A 20,336-nucleotide genomic window follows, 5' to 3' on the forward strand; every position below is an offset into this window, starting at 1 on the left:
ACCGGGATCCCTCCGTCGGTCCTTGTGCTTTGTGGCACCTGCATTTAACCCACTGCGCTACCGCCCGACTCCCTTCTTTTTTTTATTTATTTATTTATTTTCCTTTTTGTTTCCCCCCTTTTTTTATTGTTGTTATTGATGTCATCGTTGTTGGCTAGGACAGAGAGAAATGGAGAGAGGAGGGGAAGAAAGAGAGGGGGAGAGAAAGATAGACACCTGCAGACCTGCTTCATTGCCTGTGAAGTGACTCCCCTGCAGGTGGGGAGCCGGAGGCTCCAACAGTCCTTTGTGCTTTGTGCCCATGTGTGCTTAACTCCCTGCGCTACAGCCCGACTCCCTTTCTTTTTCTTTTAACCAGAGACTGCTCAGTTGCAGGGCTTCAACCTGGGACCTCAGAGCATCAGGCATGTGAGGCTGTTTGCATAACCATTATGCTGTCTCCCAGCCCCAAATATAAAATTTCAAAAACATAAATATAACTAAAAAAATTAAGCATGGATGACTTTGTCATTCAGACAGGGAATCAGAGAGGAGAGTCCCCCCAGTGCAGGAAAGTCCCCTGGTGCTATGCTATTCACACGTGCTGCTGGGCTCAAACCAGGAACAAGTACATGGCAAGGGTCTTACCCATAATTTTTCATTAATTTCAGAGTATCTCTTCCTCACTATAGTGACAACCCTTTGTTGTTTTTATAACATTTCATTGTATTCAAATGATGATGTTTTACCTCCCACACCTGTGACATTTTACCGTTATTTATATTTGATATCTGTATTTTCATCGTGCCTGTTGTTTTTTGAGGCTTCTAGACATATTTCCTGCACAGTAAAGTTTATTTCTTATATGAAAAAAAATTAAACATGGAATTTCTACATTCCAGTTTCAACTATGTTAAGACAGGCCAATAAAATTCCTGTAGGTGCAAAATTCAAGTAAACATACAAAAGTTACTGTTGGTTTGAGTAGTATGATTTGCCGAATTTTCTTTACTGAGACTATTCCCCCTTTTATAATTTTTTATTTTCAAAAGTTTATAGAGCTTAAAATAATATTCCAAACCTCATAAAGCTCTTTCATTGCTGCAAGTTTAGATTCAAACTTTTCCAGACTCCAGAAAGTTGAGATCCCCAGTTGCAGGTTACGAACCCGAACAGAAGTATCAGAACTATTTCCTCTACCTGATCCGTCATGTCTGAAAGTAAAACAAAAAAAAAATTATTTATTCTAAGGCATATAGACCAATTGAAATTTTATACTGTGTCCTAAAACTCTAACATTACTTCTATAAAAAGTAGTCCCAGGATTAAATCTTTTCATGGTTAAGCATTTTATTATAGTAGTAATCATGTTTATATACTGTATAAAATTTACTTGTAAGGGCTGGGCAGGGCAAACCCAATAGAGCACACATGTTACTATGCACAAGGCCTAAGGCTTGAGAGGGGAGGCTTCATGAACAGTGGAGCAGTGCTGCAGGTCTCTCCTTCTCTGTCTCTTACCTTCTATCAGAAAAAAGGTGGAGGGAAGGATAGCTGGAAGAAGTGGTGGAGTTGGTGCAGACACCAAGCCCCAAGATAACCCTGATGGGGGGGAAAAAAAAACTTCTTATACAGAAAAAAAAGTATTAAAATGTGGAATACTGATAAATGTTCAACTCAAGAGAACCAGCAAATCCCTAAAAGATCTTAAATTACTCTGCTTATAAAATAGCTCGCCACATTAATTGCTGAAAACAATGTCCCACAGAGCAGACCTACAAGGGGGGTCTGAGATGTCCCTGGGATTCTGATATTTGTTCTTTCCCAGATGGATGGATGCTGTAGAATAATATAGTTTTAAAGAAACCAAATTGAAAGTAACTAAAGTATTAAGAAAGACAACTAAAGCAAAGGTCTGTTTCACAATTCGTATAATTAATACCCACCTGCCAAAAACATAACATTTGTTAAACTTGTTGCTGATGGCATTGGCTTCCTGAATCATCATTGAGAGTTTCATGGAGCTCCAGTTTGCCTGAACTAACAGAAAACACACAGAGAATATTCACTACATCTACAGGAAGACCAGCAAACTAAGTAGACAGAACACTTCCCAGGGGGAAAAAAATATTAAATGAATAATTTTAATGATGTATTGCAGAAAGTAGAGGTAACATCTGAGTAACCTTCCTCATTTTTTTCTTTAAGTCTCACAGATGAGTTCAAATATCTGTCACATAAAATGGCACCTTTTACCTAGTAAGGTACGGAGCACTGATATAAAAGATAAAGAATGAGAGGAAATATCAAAGGCAATACTTTTCCTTCTACAGTACTTAAAGATTTTCCTTATTCTAATCTTTCCCCTAATTTGTAGAAGTACATATAGAACTGCAATTCTTTTATATTTTGCTTGAAAATAATATATGTATTTACAAAGATATATAGATACAGATGTCACTAGGACATTAGAACTAAGAGTAAAACAATTTAGTCTGAAGTTCCAATTTTCCAAATTAATTTTTATCAGAAATGTTTCTGTATTGTTCAGTCAAACTTAAAATTAGTATTCAGTTAGAACTTCATTTTAATTGTTTTATTTTTTGATCGTTCTGGTTTATGGTGATACTGGGGATTGAATCTGCCATCTCTGAGCCTCACGAGTGGAGGTCTTTTGCAGAACCATTATGCTCTCTCCTTAGCCCCAGAACTACATTTTTGGAGGAGTGGGAGGGGTAACATTGCCAGCATGTACGCTATGGTTATGCTTAAAAGCAGGATGGAAAAAGAGTTCTTATCTAACTTAGAGATAAACGGTGCCATATTTATAGATCTAATGATATTATATGTGGAATCTGCTTCAACATAATCCAGGAGGCAGGGGGAATTGAGTATAGCCAAAATAAGACTGAGTATATTTACAGTTGTAAGCCATGTAAGTAATAATAATTGCTCTACTTTTATAGTTCCACAGTGAAAAAAACAAAAATAGGTCTAACATTAAAAATCCACTGTGTTCTACACAGAAATGTAAAAAATTGCTTTCAAGCAAGAAGGAAAGCAAAAGTTCCCAACAGTTAAGCCCAGTCTAGATTTAATTAAGGATTTGAATAAATAATTTTACGAGTGAGAGAAAAAGAAAAACAGACCAGAGCACAGTTCCATCATGCATGATGTTCAATTTGGTTTTGGCTTTTGAGTTCTTAGTTGGAGCCAGGAATTGATCCCAGAATCTCCTGCACGTAAAGAACTGCCACTCGGCCACCTCCCTTCCTCACGACAGCATACTTACAACCACATGCTAGATATTAAAATCATTTTTACTACGTGTCTCTATAACTAAATATTCTAAGAGTTAAACAGCCTGAAATAATTACACAATGTTAAATAGGTAAGTCAGTAGCATCCAGAATCAAAACATTTTCTGAATACGTGAACAATCAGTGCTCTCACTTGTAGTAGCTATAGAAAATAGCACACGTGGGGGTCGGGCGGTGGCGCAGCAGATTAAGTGCAGGTGGCGCAAAGCGCAAGGACCGGCATAAAGATCCCAGTTCAAGTCCCCGGCTCTCCACCTGCAGGGGAGTCGCTTCACAGGCGGTGAAGCAGGTCTGCAGGTGCCTATCTTTCTCTCCCCCTCTCTGTCTTCCCCTCCTCTCTCCATTTCTCTCTGTCCTATCCAACAACAATGACATCAATAACAACAATAATAACTACAGCAATAAAACAAGGGCAACAAAAGGGATTAAATAAATATTTTTAAAAAATAATACACATAAATTTATTTTTAAAAAGCACTCCAAGATTATTATATACTCACTTGTGAAAGTTTTATCCCTACAGCTCTGATTTTGCTGTAGCATTTGTACTTCATTAGCAATTTTTTGTTTCTCAGCTTCTAGAGCTTCCAGAATTCTTGCATGGCGGATACTGTGGTCTTCTAGAGCCTAAGTGATAGTTAGTCATCAAAACCCAATATGAGAGTGCACAAAAAAGACAAGTTATAAAACAAAATTGCTAATGGGAACACAGTAGAAATAAGCCTTACTTTATAGTATACTTCATTAAGCATATATGCTTAACATGGTTTATGTTATACCAAGCAGAAAACCTGAAAAAGATAATTATGTATGGACTAAATTTTTTCTTTCCATTCAAAGGAATAAAAACCTTAAAGAAAAGTGTTTGGAAAAGCACATGCTTACAGCATTTGAATAAAGAAGAAATGTTAGGGGGCCAGGCAGTGGTGTATCTGATCGAATGCAGGTGCTACCATGCATAAGGACTTAAGTTCAAGCCCTTGGTCTCCACCTGCAGGGGAGAAACTTCATGAGTGATGAAGCAGTGCTGCGGTATTTCTCTGTCTCTCTTTCTATATATAGTAAATCTCGCTGTCTCTATCCAAAATAAGTAAATAAATATAATACAAACATTAATATAAAAGTAATTAAAATATTAGTTTGACACAATTAAACGTTGCAATAGCCCAGTACTAATAACAGGTTTTCAAGATTTGATCAGTTTTGTTTTTCCCTTTACACTCTGAGGTGGTTCACTAGGCATCTGCATGCTAGAGCTGTCTAGGTTATGAACTCTCACCATGTTATAGTATAGTACTTTGGATTACTAGCATTTTCATCCACTCCCACCATAAACTTGGGAGGAAAAAAGGACTGGAGTGTCTTTTAGAGTAAGAGTTTAAGAATAAGCAGTTAAAAAGAGATTAAAACATTGGCTCTTTAACTATCAATAGTATCTATCAGAATCTCCCACAGGGCTCCTTATAAGACTCTGAGACTAACCAGCAAAGTTTCAGATTTAGTGGTTCTAGAGTGGGGACAAGAAATTTACACTTCTATCAAGTGATATTGGGGGCTGCTGGTTTCAGGACCACATTTTGAGAAGTGTCAGCATAAAGAGCAACAATGGTGTAGCCCAGAAGGGGCACAATGACAAGAGATCTGGACTTGCAGGCATGTAGAACCAAGTTCAATCCCTGGCATTGCATGTGCCAGAGAGATGTTGATTCTCTCTCACATTAATAAATGAACACTTTTTTTTAGGAGAGTAAAGTGATTGGAAGTATTAACCTACCAACATTCTGACTTTATGTTTCTTTTTTTAATTTTATTTCATTTGATTGGGCAAATAAAAATTGAAGGGAAAGGGAAAACAGAGAGGGAGAAACGGAGACAGAGAGACACTGCAGCGCTGCTTCCCCATTTGTGACGCTTCCCTCTGCAGGTGGAGACTGGGGGCCTGAATCCAGATCTTTGTGCCTGGTGACATGTGCTCTTAGCTAGTTGCATGACTGTCCTTATGCTGCCTCTGCCTTCAGTGAAGCTGGTGCCTGAGCTCCCAGGACTGAGATAAACATGGCTCTAGTGTGAGCTCTCCCAGGAGTAACTCAGGGCAGCACTGCTTTCGACTGTTTCCATAGGCAGGTAACGCTCCCAATACTAGGAACGATTGAGTGTAACAGCTGAGTCTTTTTTCCTGCATATATTGTGCCTTGGCACCATTTCATTTCTTTTCATGATTTGGCGTAACTGATCACAAGATAGTTGCAGATGCATGAAGAGATGAAACTTAGAAAGACTAGCTCTGAGTAGCCTGTGAGCAGATCTAGGAACACCACTAAGATAGAATCTTTCTGGGAAGAAGGACCTCTCTCATCTGAAGATTGCCTGGATTTACTGAATTACCAGAAATCATTTTTTAAGTGCAGGTTTTCCTCAGGATAGGACATGCTAGCTATAAAGGCAGAATACCTGTTTTGTAGCCAAGGTTTCCATTTCTAGTCGCTTTTTGTTAACATGTATTTCTTGTTCAAGACGTTGATTTGCCATTTCTAGTGCCTCAATTTTGTGATTAGCCTTTTGGTTATTTATTTCCTGCATTTTCTTCTTTTGAGACTCTTCTTTCTTTAAAATATAGCAAAAACCTCTAAGAAACATATACAAAGTTATTATTCTTTTTCAAAATAATACACAAGAATTTGAAAGTCCCTTTCTTTTATCAGTGCACACACACACACAAAAAAAAAATCTATTAATGGAGAAAAGTTGTCCCATACCATTTTTTTTTTAAACACCAGAGCACTACTCAGCTCTGGCTTATGGTGGTGCTGGGAATTGAACTGTGGACCTCTGATCTTGGAAATCTTTTGTATAACCATTATGCTATTTTCCCAGGCCACTATTTCTTTTTTATCAGGTTGACTAGCCTACCTAACAATAAATGCCACTGTCAAATGTTCTAGAGTATTCTCCTTCAAATAGGTTTCTGGTGCCTGGGGAGGTGACTCAGCAGTAGACAGAAGGACTTGTTTGGGCAAGGCCCCAGGTTAGATCTCACACAGCACAGATGCCTGAGTGATTTGCTGGCTTGTCCCCTACCTATCTTGTTAAACAAAGATTTTAAAAGCAAACAAGTAAACTGGGTGTCTGGGAATGCAAGATTTCTTGGAAACCCTGAGGAGAACCTCAGCCAACCAGCTGGAGGGCAAAAGTTCATTCTTCTGTCCATTACCCCCCTGGTTTCTGAAAGTGAGATTAAAGAAATCCAAGCCTCACTGTGGCCCTAACGGTTCATAATCCTGCAGTTCCCTTGTAGGGATGCAATCAGTATAGACAACACATGACTTGTGGTATAGTAGGAAAAGAAGCAAAAACTAGTTGAGTTTTTTACCAATTCTGCTTCCAAGGCCTTTATTTTGCTTTCATACGCAGCTTTTTGAGAACAAAGCTCTTGTTGAGCCATTTCTTTTGCAATCTGGATTCCTTGGGTCATTTCTTCCTTTGCTTTCAACTGGGCCTCTTTAATTTCTGCTTCAAGTCTATGGAATAGCAAAATTATGTACAGTGCACACTATTAAGAGTTTCTTACATACCAGACTCTTACTCAATTTAAAACGTTTTCTATTCATCAAGACTTTCATACTCAAAACTGAGTTTCTGACATTGTGTCAGAAGTGTTCTTAAATTTTATTAGAAATTGCTTATACAATGAAAACACAAAAGATGAACATTTGCTTAACTCTAGTCAAGGTATTTAAACATTTTTTTCTGCAGTATATTATAGTAAACATAAAAGAAGGGTAATTTATATTGAACTAACAATGGTTAAAGCCAAAGTTATTTCATATGGATATCTTTCAATTCATGTTTACATTTAAAGCAAAAAAAAAAACACTGAAATGACTCTAATAGCATATGAGAACTGATAAAGCAGAGATTATGGTATCTATTTCCTAGCACTGAGGATGGTGGGCGGCAGATAGGTAGTATCTGTTCAGTAAATGACTATACCAAGAAAAAAGGTCACATTTCTAGAAACCAGTAAGCAAAAATAAAGTACAAGACACTTTCATGAGATGAACATTCTGCATAGCAGTCTCCTTCACACTTATGACTGATAACCCTTATTATCATTATTATAATAACCCTTATTATCAATAATACTCACTGTGATCTCTGTGCTACGAGCAACTCATTTCTTGCAAATTCAAAGTCTTTTGGACCCTCGAACGTAAAAGCATCTCTACTGAATGGTCTTTTCCCTTTTTGAACTTCTACTGGATGGTTAAATCGAAAATAATGATCTCCACCAAGAATTACACGGTCACCCTAAAGCACACATACACACACATACAAATGTATTACTTGACTGAACCAAAAAATTACATGGACTAATCATTATGTTCAATGATACTGTGACAAATACAAAATTTTATCAAAAACTCTTGACATGCCAACCACTGCAGTAGTGTATAAATATATTATCTCATGTATAAATGCATTATTATTTCATGAAGAAGCTGAAAAGCATAGCTCATAACAGTGATGATCTTTCTCAAGAGGAGACACTGTACTAAGAACCATACGTGTTAATAAGCAAGGAATCAAAATCTCATTCCATGGCCTCAAGGATTGTGTTTTTGTAACATGTGCACTCAACCAGGTGCACCACCACCAGGCCCAGGATTGTGTTTTTGAAGTGGCCTTGCTGATTTGCAGAATGAAGGAGCCACAGTTAGATAATTCAAGTTAATTACCGAGGATGTTAAAAAAAAAAAAAAACACCCAATTGTCGTGGCATGGCTTTCACCTGTGACAAAATGTGCTTTTTACTAGCAAACACAACAATGAGATTCAGAAGGCCTTTTATGCCTGGTTCCAAGTCCAAAACCTCACCCAAGAGGTGGTAAAAAACCCTTCTCCTAGACAACATTGGGAAAGACACAATAAAAGCATGCCAATCTACATGTGCCATGATGCCTTTATTAGAAAAACAAAAATACTGGGAAGCGGTAGATAGCATAATGATTATGCAAAGAGACTTATATCTGAGGCTCCAAACCAAAACTACTGAAGAAGCCCAAGTGTGAATTAGGAAAACCCATGGAGTTTCATAGTGAAGTAATATTGATAGTTCCAGAAAAGTTACTGCTGATAAGACAGGTGCTGATATTGAACAAGTCCCAAATCTATAAATATGTTTACAATTATGTTTATAATAGTTATAAATAAAAAGTTTTATAAATGATGGTGTGTTTTTCTTTTTCCATTTTATTTTGAGGAGAGAGGCTAATGGATTACAGTATCATTGTTGACATGATGATTTTTTTAAAAGAACAACACACGACTTACTTCTTTTTTTTTTTAAGGCCTAAAAGTTTGCTCAGAACAGTTTTCTTTTTCACAGTTATTCCAAAGGTGTCCTAAGTTAGTCATCACAGCAACACGACTTATTTAATTCTTGCCGACCCTGAAAGACTATATATAAAGTGGCCATATGCCTTGGTTTGCCTACAATATTCTGGCTGATTAAGTATGCTCTCAAAAATCTAGGAAATAGGGCAGGGGTAGAGCACTAGATGTGAATGCCTGAGGACCCAGAGATCCCAGGTTCAATCCCCAACATGACCTCACACATAGCTGAGTAATGCTCTGGTCTCTTTCTTGAAAATAAATAAATGAAACTAAAAAATATATATGTGTGTGGGTGTGTGTGTATGTATATATACACATATGTATTTTTAATGCATTCAAGAGAGACTGAGGAGGTAACATGAGGCCCCGGGTTCAATTCCCAGGACTGCTTGTCATGGAGCGGTGCTCTGGTCCCTGTGTTAAAATAGTAAACCTGTGAAAAAAAAAAGTGTATCTGACTCAGATGACAAAAAATTCTCATTACTTAACTTTGAAGGTCATATAGCAAAAGGCAGGCCCAGGGCTTCCAGCCTGTCTGTCCTTATTCTAAATTTCAGTGTCCTACAGTGATGCCAGCAGTGGTCAGCTCCTCATGAATGGGCTCAGAGACAATCTTTGCCCTTGCACAAAGGAAGGCATTTAATGAGTAGGAAAGAATTTTAGAAATGGATCGTCCATTAGTCTCACTCACTTACAGAGCAGAAAACTGGAATTCAAATAAATTAAACAACTTGTCCAAAGTCAAACACTTTATCATTTTAACACCAGCCTACTTACATGATGTAATACTGTAGGTTCCAAAATATGCTTTCCATTGACATATGTCTTTGCTTCCCCAACTGGGATAATACTGACTGCTCCATTAAAATTTTGGATTGTACTGTTAAGGAAAAATAAATAAATAAATATGCTATTTAACATATGGTACTGGTAGAACTGGATATACATGAGGAAAATAAATGGCCCTCTATGTAATACTTTTTTTTTTGCCTCCAGAGTTATCGCTGGGGCACAGTGCCTGCACTACAAATCCACTGCTCCTGGAGGCTATTTTTTCCCTTTTGTTGCCCTTGTTTTTATTGTTGTAGTTATTATTGTTGTTGTTATTGCTGTCACTGCTGTTGGATATGACAGAGAGAAATCAAGAGAGGAGGGGAAGACAGAGAGAGGGAGAGAAAGATAGAAACCTGCAGACCTGCTTCACTGTTTGTGAAGTGACCCTCCTGCAGGTGGGGAGCCGGAGACTCGAACCAGGATCCTTACGCCAGGTCCTTAGCTTTGCACCATGTGTGCTTACCCCGCTGCACTACAGACTGGCCCCCTGTAATACTTTTTTTAAGGAACAATAAAAATCTCTTTTAATTAGAGAAAGAAAAGGTAAACACTGACATCATAGAGCAAACAAAATGGTCAAATAATTATAAGAAAATTATTAGTCACAACAAGATATCATTTCATATTCACTTGATGAGCCTGACAGTGCCAAACATTGGCAAGGATGTGGAATTAACAGTACACTCAACGTCAATGGAAACAGAAACTGTTTTTCTAAACTGATCAACAGTTTAGAAAACCATTTGAAATTACCTCCTTAAATTCATTATGCAAATCTCCTAACTCCTAGTACCTCCTACTCTTAAGCATATAACTTAAGAATGCTTTCCAACTTTTAGAGTTATTGCTATACATAACATAATTTTGAAGATCACAGTATTTAGATAGCACATTGGAAAGAAGGGCAAGGAGGCCCACAGCTAGACATGATGGGACCAGGACAGGTCTCCCCACTTCCTACTGGCTGCCCAGAGGACTCACAACTCATTCATCTCCTGGAAAACATGTTCGAGAGAAACTCTTGCCATTTGCAGCAGGAGACACGTGCAAGACTACTCAGAGCAGTACTAGAGTAGCAAGAAAGCTGACAAAACCCAAATGTCTAGCCACAAAATAAATCAGCTATCTAAAAATAAGTACGTTATAACAACATAAACGACAAATTCACACAACAGAATACTTTGTAGCAGTGACATGGTTAGCTCTTAAAAGCATGAAGTAGAGGTATGGTTTATCTCACCAATAAATTATAGACAATCATTCACTTCATATGAACAAGATGCATGTGAAACAAAATTTTTAAATTGTCAACCCATCCAACAGTCCTGCCATATGAAATGGATATAAGTGAGACTAGAGAAACAGCATAATGTTTCTGCAAAAAAGTTCCATGGCTGAGGCTCCAAGGTCCCAGGTTCAGTTCCCAGCACCACCAGAGCTCAGCAGTGCTCTAGCCCTTCTCTCTCTGTCTTTCTATAACTCGCTCTCATTAAAATAGATTAAATATATTTTTTAAAAAGATGAATGTAAATTTAGTTTCAGGCCTATGATTACAATTCCAAGAAAAGAAACCTTCCCTCAACCAACAGACAACAGATCACATATACCAAAACAAAAACAGAACATTATTACTGTACCTTGTGTTAAGACCTGCCATCCCTGCAAAGCACCCAAAATGTCTGTTTCTTCTCACTAACTGACACATCTGACTATACCATAGATTCAAAGTAAATGAATGCCTCATGTGCAGGGAGAAAAATTATCAAAACATGGAAGCCTACTAACAAGTGAATAGGTGACATTTTTTTTAGACTGGCATACCAGTGATCATCAGCAATCAGCACCCCAGATAACTGAATGTCACGAGTCGAGTTGGGTTTGTACTTTCCAACTGTGGTTGTTCCTTCCTTGATCATATATAATAGCATCTCTGACAGCTGCGGATCTTCATTGAGATTGACAAGGTTTGGCAAATGGTTGTCCATCTGGAATGTGATTCCTGCTTTCTGGTTGAAGTCAGAAAAACACAAAAATCAAGTTTAACCACAAGCATAAATTGCAGAATTAGCCTAAAGTGAATGATCTGTGTCAAAATATTAAAATTACTCCATGTGAAGTCTTAATGATTTAAATGTCTCTTAGAGTCTCTCCATGACTAACCTCCACATTCCATGGATTTTCAGCATTATGCTGATACTTTGTCCTTAGCCCACTTGTATATCAGCCTACCATCACCAACTGTGCCCATTCCTATTAATTACCTCAATGAGCAATTTCATTTATTGCCCCTTTGCTGTCACCACGTTAGGCCCTTACCAAGCCACACGTGAGCTACAACAGCAATCCCATCAGCCATTTTCCTCCTGATTATTCCCCCCTAAGAAATAGCAGCAATGTAGTAACCTAGTGTAGTCGCAGTAGATGTCAGCTGGCTATTGACTGAGAATGACTAATGGAAGAGCTGGATCAGTCTGGCTCACAAGCTACCTTAGAACTAAACCTACACTTGGTTCACAAAGATCTCCTCTGTAACTGGCACAGTTTAATTAATATCTATTAGCCCAAGGTGAGCAGAACTAAAAAGTCCATGTAGAGTTTAACTTTCTGACTAACTCATGGGGTTCTACACACTCACAATTTCAATTTAATGCTTCTCTACACTAAATCTCTTCATTGTAGAACTGTTTTTGTTCAGAATCAAGATACTGAAGTATTCAAGAAATTAAACTTACATATACACAGGCATATTCCCTTAACTTTCAAAGCAGGTGAGAAAGAAGCTGAAATACCTGTAACTCTTTTGTTTCTTGAAGCTTTCTTTTTCCAGCTTGTTCAAATTTTTCTCTCCACATTCTTTTCAAAAACAAACAAAAACAAAGTTATAGTTAATAATAGAAAAGTCCAGATAGGTAGTATTGAGAACTGAGAGACAACCAGTAAAGACTAGGAAACCACCTAGGACACCTAGATATGACAGTTTTGGAGGCAGGCTGCTCTACTCTATAGTAGGTAGGGGAAAATGGAATAAAGATTCCTTTCTTTTTTAATTATTTATTTATTCCCTTTTGTTGCCCTTGTTGTTTTTTATTGTTGTCATTATTGTTGTTGTTATTGATGTTGCCGTTGTTGGATAGGACAGAGAGAAATGGAGAGAGGAGAGGAAGACAGAGAGGGGGAGAGAAAGACAGACACCTGCAGACCTGCTTCACCACCTGTGAAGCAGGTGGTGAAGACTCCCCTGCAGGTGGGAAGCCGGGGGCTCGAACCGGGATCCTTACACCTATCCTTGCGCCTATCCTTTTGCTTCATGCCACCTGCACTTAACCCGCTGTGCTACCGCCTGACTCCCATAAAGATTCCTTTCTAAGCTGAGACTCTCGCAGCCCCTGCAAATACATTTAACTAAAGTAGTGACTATACTCCACCTTTGCATTTCTGCCATGTCTCTCTCCTGTTGATGTAGTTTCATTCTTAAGGTTGTTATTTCTTGGCAACAGAGTCTGTATCGCTCGGGGTCAATATTTCGACTGTTTCTTTGAGCAGCTTTCAATTTTTCAATTTCTGCTTTCAGCTCTAAAAATTTATTTGAAAAAAAAAGATACAGGATTAGCAACATCTGATAATTATTTCCACAACAGGTGTGATTCTCCAGTCTATTTTACTTGAAACTTGAAATATTACTAGGTAAAGCAGACTATATGCAGAAACCACTTTTACTTTCTTAATTTTATACTTATACCTAGCTTTCACCTGGAATAATGCTCCCCTATCAATGAATTCTCCCACCCTAAGTAGCAGAGTAACAAGATGAAAGTTTCTTAACCACAATTAGATCAGCAAAGCTTCTTTTACCATGTAAAGCAATATTCATGGCTTCTGGGGATCAAGGCATGTCCATCTTTGGAGAGCTGTACTCTGCCTTCCATAGGAAGTGTTGCCTTCCTGAGGAAGATATACTTCTACATTTCTTCTGTTATTGTTTGATAGATGAGATCTGAGAAAACTGAACTTAACTGAAACTCAGTTTCCTTATTTTGAAAATGAGCCTGGGGCTAGAGAGATAGCACAATGGTTATACAAAAAGACTTGCTTGCCTGAGGTTCCAAAGGTTCCAGGTTCACCTTTCCACATCACCATAAGAACAGAGTTGAACAATGCTCTGGAAAAAAGGAAAGAAGAGAAAAGAAGGGAAAACAAGGGAAAGGGAGGGAAATAGAGGGGATGGGGAGGGACTGGGGGAAAAAAAAGTGTCTAGGACATATACAAGACGTGCTGTAAGACTGAATGTGATCATGAGCTCTACGTGTCCAAAGGGACACTGAAAACACTGGGACAACAGACAGACTGAAATCATCCCAGCAAAACTTACAAAGACAAACTGGATAAGGACCAAAGATTTTCCAAGCTTAGATTCAGTATATTTAATACCAGTTTTATAAAAAATGGTCTCGCGTGCAAAGTAGGGAGGGTCCAGAAGGGAAATGGTGGACCAGGATATAACAAATTCACTTTTCTCTGGCCCACAGCTGTGTCCATTTACTTTCTTTTATGGACCAGCAGGCAAAGAGAGATTATATAAATCAAGATTCCTGACCTGAATTCAAGTCTATTCTAAGTGAGAGCTTTCTAACAGATAAATAAAAGGAGGTTTAGCAAAACTGATGTTAAGCCTATGTGAGAACTTAAGATCAAGAGACCTTTGATCAATGAACCAAAAGCAAGGATTACTTAGCTGACAGTTTGACAAGCAGAATGACAATGGAGGCAAGGTTATAATAGGAGAGATAAGAATACACCTTATTGTTATTTCGCTATGCACACCTATAACTAAATCTGTAAAATTACTTAACTATGCTTGCTATTACCCTCTGACGCTTTTTTTATTTCCTCTCTTTCTCTCTCTCCTTTCTTTCTCCACAGTACTGCTCAGTTCTGGCTTATGGTGGTGCTAGGGGTTAAACCCAGGACCTCAGGTGCCTCAGGCATAAAAGTCTCTGTACAACCATGATGTTATCTCCCAGTCCAGGTGCTCTTATTTTCTGTTTTTCCCCTGACTACTTTTTCTCACTTTTTACACATCTTCCAGCACTGCAGAATCATAACTGCGATCAATATTATAAAAAACATTAGAAGAAAAAACAATTTGACCTTCACAAATTGCATATTTTCATAACTGATATAGTTTAAACAATATAGCTGCAAACTGGCTCTCAAATCTTTAGAGAAGCAGTCACCTCTAATTAACTTAGCATTCATGTCTTCATTCACTTTGGCAACATTGACTATCATGCGGGCTTGACTGGCATATCGAAGAGTGCTTAGAGTCTCCTCAATACTACTGGCAGCAGCGCTGATCGTAGCAATCATTGCAGTCTTGGAATTTCCACCCAGACTTTCTTTTAACAACCTTCAAGGAAAAAAAAGTCTTAATTATTCTTTGCTTCTACAACCTAATGACAGTAATTAATCAGAAGGCACTAAACAAATGAATAGGATATGTGACACTGACTACACTACTCACTCAAAATACCACTGAAGATTTTTTGTCATTATAGCTATTCTTTGATCTCATGACACTCTTTTTATATTTTAAAAATGGTTTATTGAAGTGATATTGATCTAAAGTATTATACTGTATAAATTGATTCTGCACTGAACTTTGCTGGGAGTACAGGGTGAGAATTGTAACCCCTGTAATCTTACAATCTCGTAAACCATTACTAAGGCATTAATTAGATAAAACATAAAAACTTATCTATAAAATAAATAAAAATAAATTTCATCTGTACATTATAGTTCAGTATCTATATAATATCACAACAAAATGGACTTTCAATATATCACTATGAAGTTAGTTATCTTTACCCATTTACTTAATCTCCATAAAATTATGAATTAAACTTTTATACAAAACTTAGTAAAATTTTCATAGAAACATGGAAGTATTGTAAGTGAAATAAGTTAGATAAAAATAGATATATAATTTCACTTAGACAAATCTTGTGTCATGACACTATTTTCTATTACCCTTTTTTCATGAAATAGTTATCTATGCAGATTTTGTTGTTATCTGTCTATCTTTGTCATCACCAGAGCTTCACTGCTCCAGGGCTATTTTTTCAGAGAGGAACAGAGAGAGACAGAGATGAAACAAGAAGAGAGACCACAGCACCAAAACTTCCTTCAGTGTGGTGGGGTTGGGCTTGAACCTGGGTTATATGCCAGGAAGCGCAGACACACTAAGTGAAATCCCTTGCTGGTCCTCTGCAAAATTTCTAAATACAGTCACCATCAAGTATTTAGTAAGATACCTCTCCTCTTACTAGACTGTTAGCAACTTCATAAAAGGGCTATGCGTCTTGGTCATCTTTGTAGACCAGTATTACCATAACCTCTTTTGGTAAATGCACACATATTGGAAATGATGGACATAGAAACAAAAGTTCTGTCTTCTAATGTCTGTGAAAACCTTGACTCAGATGGGAAAAGATATACACAACTAGGGCTGGTTAGCAGCTCATGGGCTCAACAAGACAAACACAGATTCAAAGTGAAAGGATGGAAAACTATCATACAGGCTTAATGGACCACAGAAAAGGGCAGGAACAGCTATTCTCAATTTGACATGATAGACCTTAAAATAAATAGAGTAAAAAAAGATAGGGATGGACATTACTTCATGCTTAGAGGATCAGTCAATCCAGAGGACGTAATGATTATTAACATCTATGTGCCCAATGAGAAACCATCCAACACTCAATATCGAGGCTTTGGTGTGTGGTCTCTCCTTCCCCCTCTGCTTCTCTACCTCTTTGTCTTTAGCAGTGATACTAAAAGCTTTAGTTTGTTAACAAAGAATGAAAATTTTCTGTTCTTAGCTCTCAAGAGGCATGGAAATCACATTGCCCTTAAGAGGTTTTGAGGTGCCAATTTTACTACAAGTCAATCATAAAGACACAACAATGTCAAGTACAGATGCAGTGCTTACCAGAACTACATTTCAATACTTATAGAATTAGATATTAAATCTATACAGAATCTAAATGTAATGTCTCTGAAACTCAAAATGCATTCACTAATGAACACTCTTTTTCAATGCCTACATGCTAGTCAGTGTGTACTGAGCAAACAGAATTATTCAACTTGACTTTACACACACAGTTCATATTTGGAGATATCACATATGCTCAAACATTAGGCACCAATAGAAAGTATGTTAACAGTTGTCTACATTTAGGGCAGAGAGATAGCATAATGGTTATGCAAAAAGACTTTCATGTCTTAGGTTCCAAAGTCCCTAGTTCAATCCCTCACACCACTATATATCAAGAGTTGAGCAGTTTCCTGGTAAAAGAGCAAATAAGGGCAGGGAGAGATAGCATAATGGTTATGCAAACAGACTGTCATGCCTGAGACTTTGAAGTCTCAGATTCAATTCCCTGCACCACCATAAACCAGAGCTGATCAGAGCTCTGGTAAAAAAAAAAAAAAAAGCAAATAAATAATAGTTGTTTGAATTTATATAAAATATTATATAATCAATTAATAATTTACTCCTGAAAATAACCCTAAAAGACATATATTGATACTATAGCCTGTCTTCTCATCTGTAACACAGGGAGAGTACTAACTGATTTACTGAAGGTGACAGAGCTTGTCAGATGCAGAACCAAGATGCAAATTTAGATGCTTTGACTTTAGAAATCATATAGTCAGTCTATTATAATTTCCCCACAGGGTTCACTGTATTTTATATACGTCTTTATGCATCAAACAATATTTTCTATGGAGCCAGAAAGTTAGCTTATTTGGGAGGGGGCCTGCTTTGCCACGCCAGGGACACAGGTTCAAGCCCCGGTATGGCACAGAAATCCCACAGCACTGGAGAAGCTGCAGTACTGTGGTTTCTCTCTCCCTCGCTATCTCTCTATCTGAAAAAGTCAGACCTGAGCAGCGACAACAAAAACAAAGAGATAAACACAAACAAGGACCACAAGCAATACTTGCCATGTAAGAACAGACTCTCGATAAGGAATAAAAACTCTTTTTCCATTTGCTTGGTCAGAGAGCGCAGATATGACCTTCCCCAATGTTAACAACGACTTGTTAATACTCACACCTTCCTGCATGCAAGGTAAAAAAAAAATTATTATTATTTTTTAATTTAAGACAAGTGCACAATAAACTTGCAAAAGAAGCTGCAGCAGCCACAGTAACCAAACAATCTTTCAGACTCTGAAAACCATGGTGCTTATCAGAGAGAAAGGCAGCAGGGCACAGGAACGTAGATGGGGACGTTTGGTGATTGGTACACACATATACATGGGTGTGAAACTATGCCCCTGAAATCTCATCATTTATTATTATCTCTTTCCCCCCCAAAGTACTGCTCAGCTCTAACTTATGGTAGTGCTGGGGATTGAACCTGAGACTTCAGAGCCTCAGACATGAGAGTCTTTTGCACAACCATTATGCTATTTCCACAGACCCACTAAATATTATAATCTATAAACCACTGCTAAATCAATATTCAAAAGCAATGCAAAATCTCATCAATAAAATTTATTTCACAAAATAATGACTTCCACATATATAATTACTAAGTAATGCTGTCTTCCATGAACTACCAATGTTCTGTAACTCAAAACTTACTAATTTCATTTGAAAAGTAATCATAACCTGGAGTTGGCATACTGCACCAAAGTAAAAGACTCTGGGGTTGGGGGTGAGGGGGAGAATACAGGTCCAAACAGGATGACAGAGAACCTAGTAGAGGTTGAATATGTAAAATATGGGAAACTGGGGAATGTTGTGCATGTACAAACTATTATTGTATTTACTGTCAAATGTAAAACATTAATTCCCCAATAAAGAAGTTAAAAAAAGTAATCACAACCAAAATTGCAGCTCATTTTAAAACAATGCAATAAATAAACTGATTCATTTATAACTTATACAGACAAGAACTAATCTACAAAGAAATTTTTGTTTAAGTTAAGAATATTGAGCATTTGCAATTCCTCTCCTGGGGATAGATTCTATCCAAAAATATTTGTGTACATATATGTTCTTGGCAGCACAATTTGTAATAGCCAAAACCTGGAAGCAACCCAGATGTCCAACAATAGACGAGTGGCTGAGCAAGACGAGTGGCTGAGCAAGTTCCATTGGTCTATATACACAATGGAATACTACTCAGCTGTAAGAAATGGTGACTTTACCATTTTCAGCTGATCTTGGATGGACCTTGAAAAATTCATGTTAAGTGAAATAAGTCAGAAACAGCAGGATGAATATGGGATGATCTCACCCTCAGGCAGAAGTTGAAAAACAAGATCAGAAGAGAAAACACTAAGCAGAACCTGGACTGGAGCTGGCGTATTGCAACAAAGTAAAAGACTCTGGGGTGGGTGGGTGGGGAGAATACAGATCCAAGAAGGATGACAGGATTGTATTGTTATATGGAAAACTGGGAAATGTTATGCGTATACAAACTATTGTATTTACTGTTGAATGTAAAACATTAATCCCCCAATAAAGAAATTAAAAAAAAAAAACACCAAAATTTAAATCACTAAAAAAAAAAAAAAAAAATACTGAGCATTCAATCTCCTCAGTCAGAAATAAACTTTACTAAATGAGAAAAGTATCCCACTTACCTTCAGCCGATCTCCACTAGTCTGAGCCGTGGAGGAGCGCTCACTGCCTGCCAGATCAATTAGGTTTATGCGGCTCATTATCCTGTGGTCATGTTCCTCCCCTTCCACAAGTTCTGTCTGTAGCAAATGGGTATCAAAACACTTTAAGAGTCTCTATGAGTTGGCAGAGCATTAAGACTTCCAAAGGGAACCCTTATACGAGATCACAAACTATTCATTTTCTTTAGACCCATCATTTACTTTTGAATCTGCGATCATTTACAATGTAAAAACATTCGAGAGTGGGTTGAGTAATGCTCTGAACGCGCCAGAATGAAAGACGACTTTAGAGAGAGAAAATTACTATTCAGCTGTACCAAGAAAACAATCATAAAGAAAAAACTTAGTGTAAAAAAAGGTATTGTCTGTTCTATATGAAATTAGCACTGCGCCCAAACCTGCAAGCAACACAGGTGTCCAAAAACAGATAAGTGGCTGAGTAAGTTGTGGTCTATATATACAATGGAATATACTACTCAGCTATTAAAAATGGTGAATTCACCTTCTTTACCCCTTCTTGGATGGAGCTTGAAGAAATCATGTTAAGGGAGATAAGCCAGAAAGAGAAGGATGAGTATGGGATGATCTCACTCATAGACTGAAGTTAAAAAATAACATCAGAAGGGAAAACACTAAGCAGAACTTGGACTGGAGTTGGTGTACTGCACCAAAGTAAAAGACTCTGGGGTGAGGGGAGGGTTCAGGTCCTGGAACAGGATGGCAGAGGATGAGCTAGTGGGGGTTGTATTGTTATGTGGAAAACTTAGAAACGTTATTCATGTACAAACTATTGTATTTTATTATCAACTGTAAACCATTAATCCCCCAATAAAGAAAAAAAAAAGTCAGCCTGTGTTTAAAATCAACATAAATGCTCAACATCAGAGAAAAAAGCCTGAGGAACTATAACAGTAGAATTTTGCACAACTATGGAATGATGGCTTATGAGAAGTTTTAATAGTATAATATTGTTACAGGTTTTTTTTATACCTGTTTAAGTGTGATTAGAAAACTGAAAAATATGCCAAATTCTTTTTTTTTCTTTTTCTTTTTTATTTTGTTTTTTTATTGTTGTTGTAGTTATTAATCTCGTTGTTAGGATTCCTATCTC

The 20,336-nt window shown here is 37.5% G+C and overlaps 1 protein-coding gene and 1 non-coding gene across 3 annotated transcripts in view; both read right to left on the reverse strand.

Annotated features, from left to right (window-relative positions):
* KIF14 (kinesin family member 14) overlaps nucleotides 1-20,336 on the reverse strand; it is a 64,433-nt gene that overhangs the window by 27,618 nt on the left and 16,479 nt on the right. For both annotated transcript variants that reach the window (XM_060178512.1, XM_060178511.1), the window contains exons 9-21: nucleotides 19,187-19,303; nucleotides 17,535-17,650; nucleotides 14,762-14,934; nucleotides 12,953-13,100; nucleotides 12,317-12,380; nucleotides 11,349-11,533; nucleotides 9,471-9,573; nucleotides 7,447-7,607; nucleotides 6,670-6,817; nucleotides 5,751-5,903; nucleotides 3,800-3,926; nucleotides 1,926-2,019; nucleotides 1,061-1,193 (exon numbers count right to left, since the gene is read on the reverse strand). In XM_060178512.1, the coding sequence (XP_060034495.1) occupies nucleotides 1,061-1,193; nucleotides 1,926-2,019; nucleotides 3,800-3,926; nucleotides 5,751-5,903; nucleotides 6,670-6,817; nucleotides 7,447-7,607; nucleotides 9,471-9,573; nucleotides 11,349-11,533; nucleotides 12,317-12,380; nucleotides 12,953-13,100; nucleotides 14,762-14,934; nucleotides 17,535-17,650; nucleotides 19,187-19,303 (1,722 nt within the window). The remainder of the gene's footprint in view (nucleotides 1-1,060; nucleotides 1,194-1,925; nucleotides 2,020-3,799; nucleotides 3,927-5,750; nucleotides 5,904-6,669; nucleotides 6,818-7,446; nucleotides 7,608-9,470; nucleotides 9,574-11,348; nucleotides 11,534-12,316; nucleotides 12,381-12,952; nucleotides 13,101-14,761; nucleotides 14,935-17,534; nucleotides 17,651-19,186; nucleotides 19,304-20,336) is intronic.
* LOC132534793 (small nucleolar RNA SNORD58) lies at nucleotides 8,657-8,722 on the reverse strand. The gene has a single exon (XR_009546494.1). It is a non-coding gene; the product is annotated as a small nucleolar RNA SNORD58 (small nucleolar RNA).

Source organism: Erinaceus europaeus, chromosome 19, assembly GCF_950295315.1.
Source record: "Erinaceus europaeus chromosome 19, mEriEur2.1, whole genome shotgun sequence".
NCBI classification, from domain to species: domain Eukaryota; kingdom Metazoa; phylum Chordata; class Mammalia; order Eulipotyphla; family Erinaceidae; genus Erinaceus; species Erinaceus europaeus.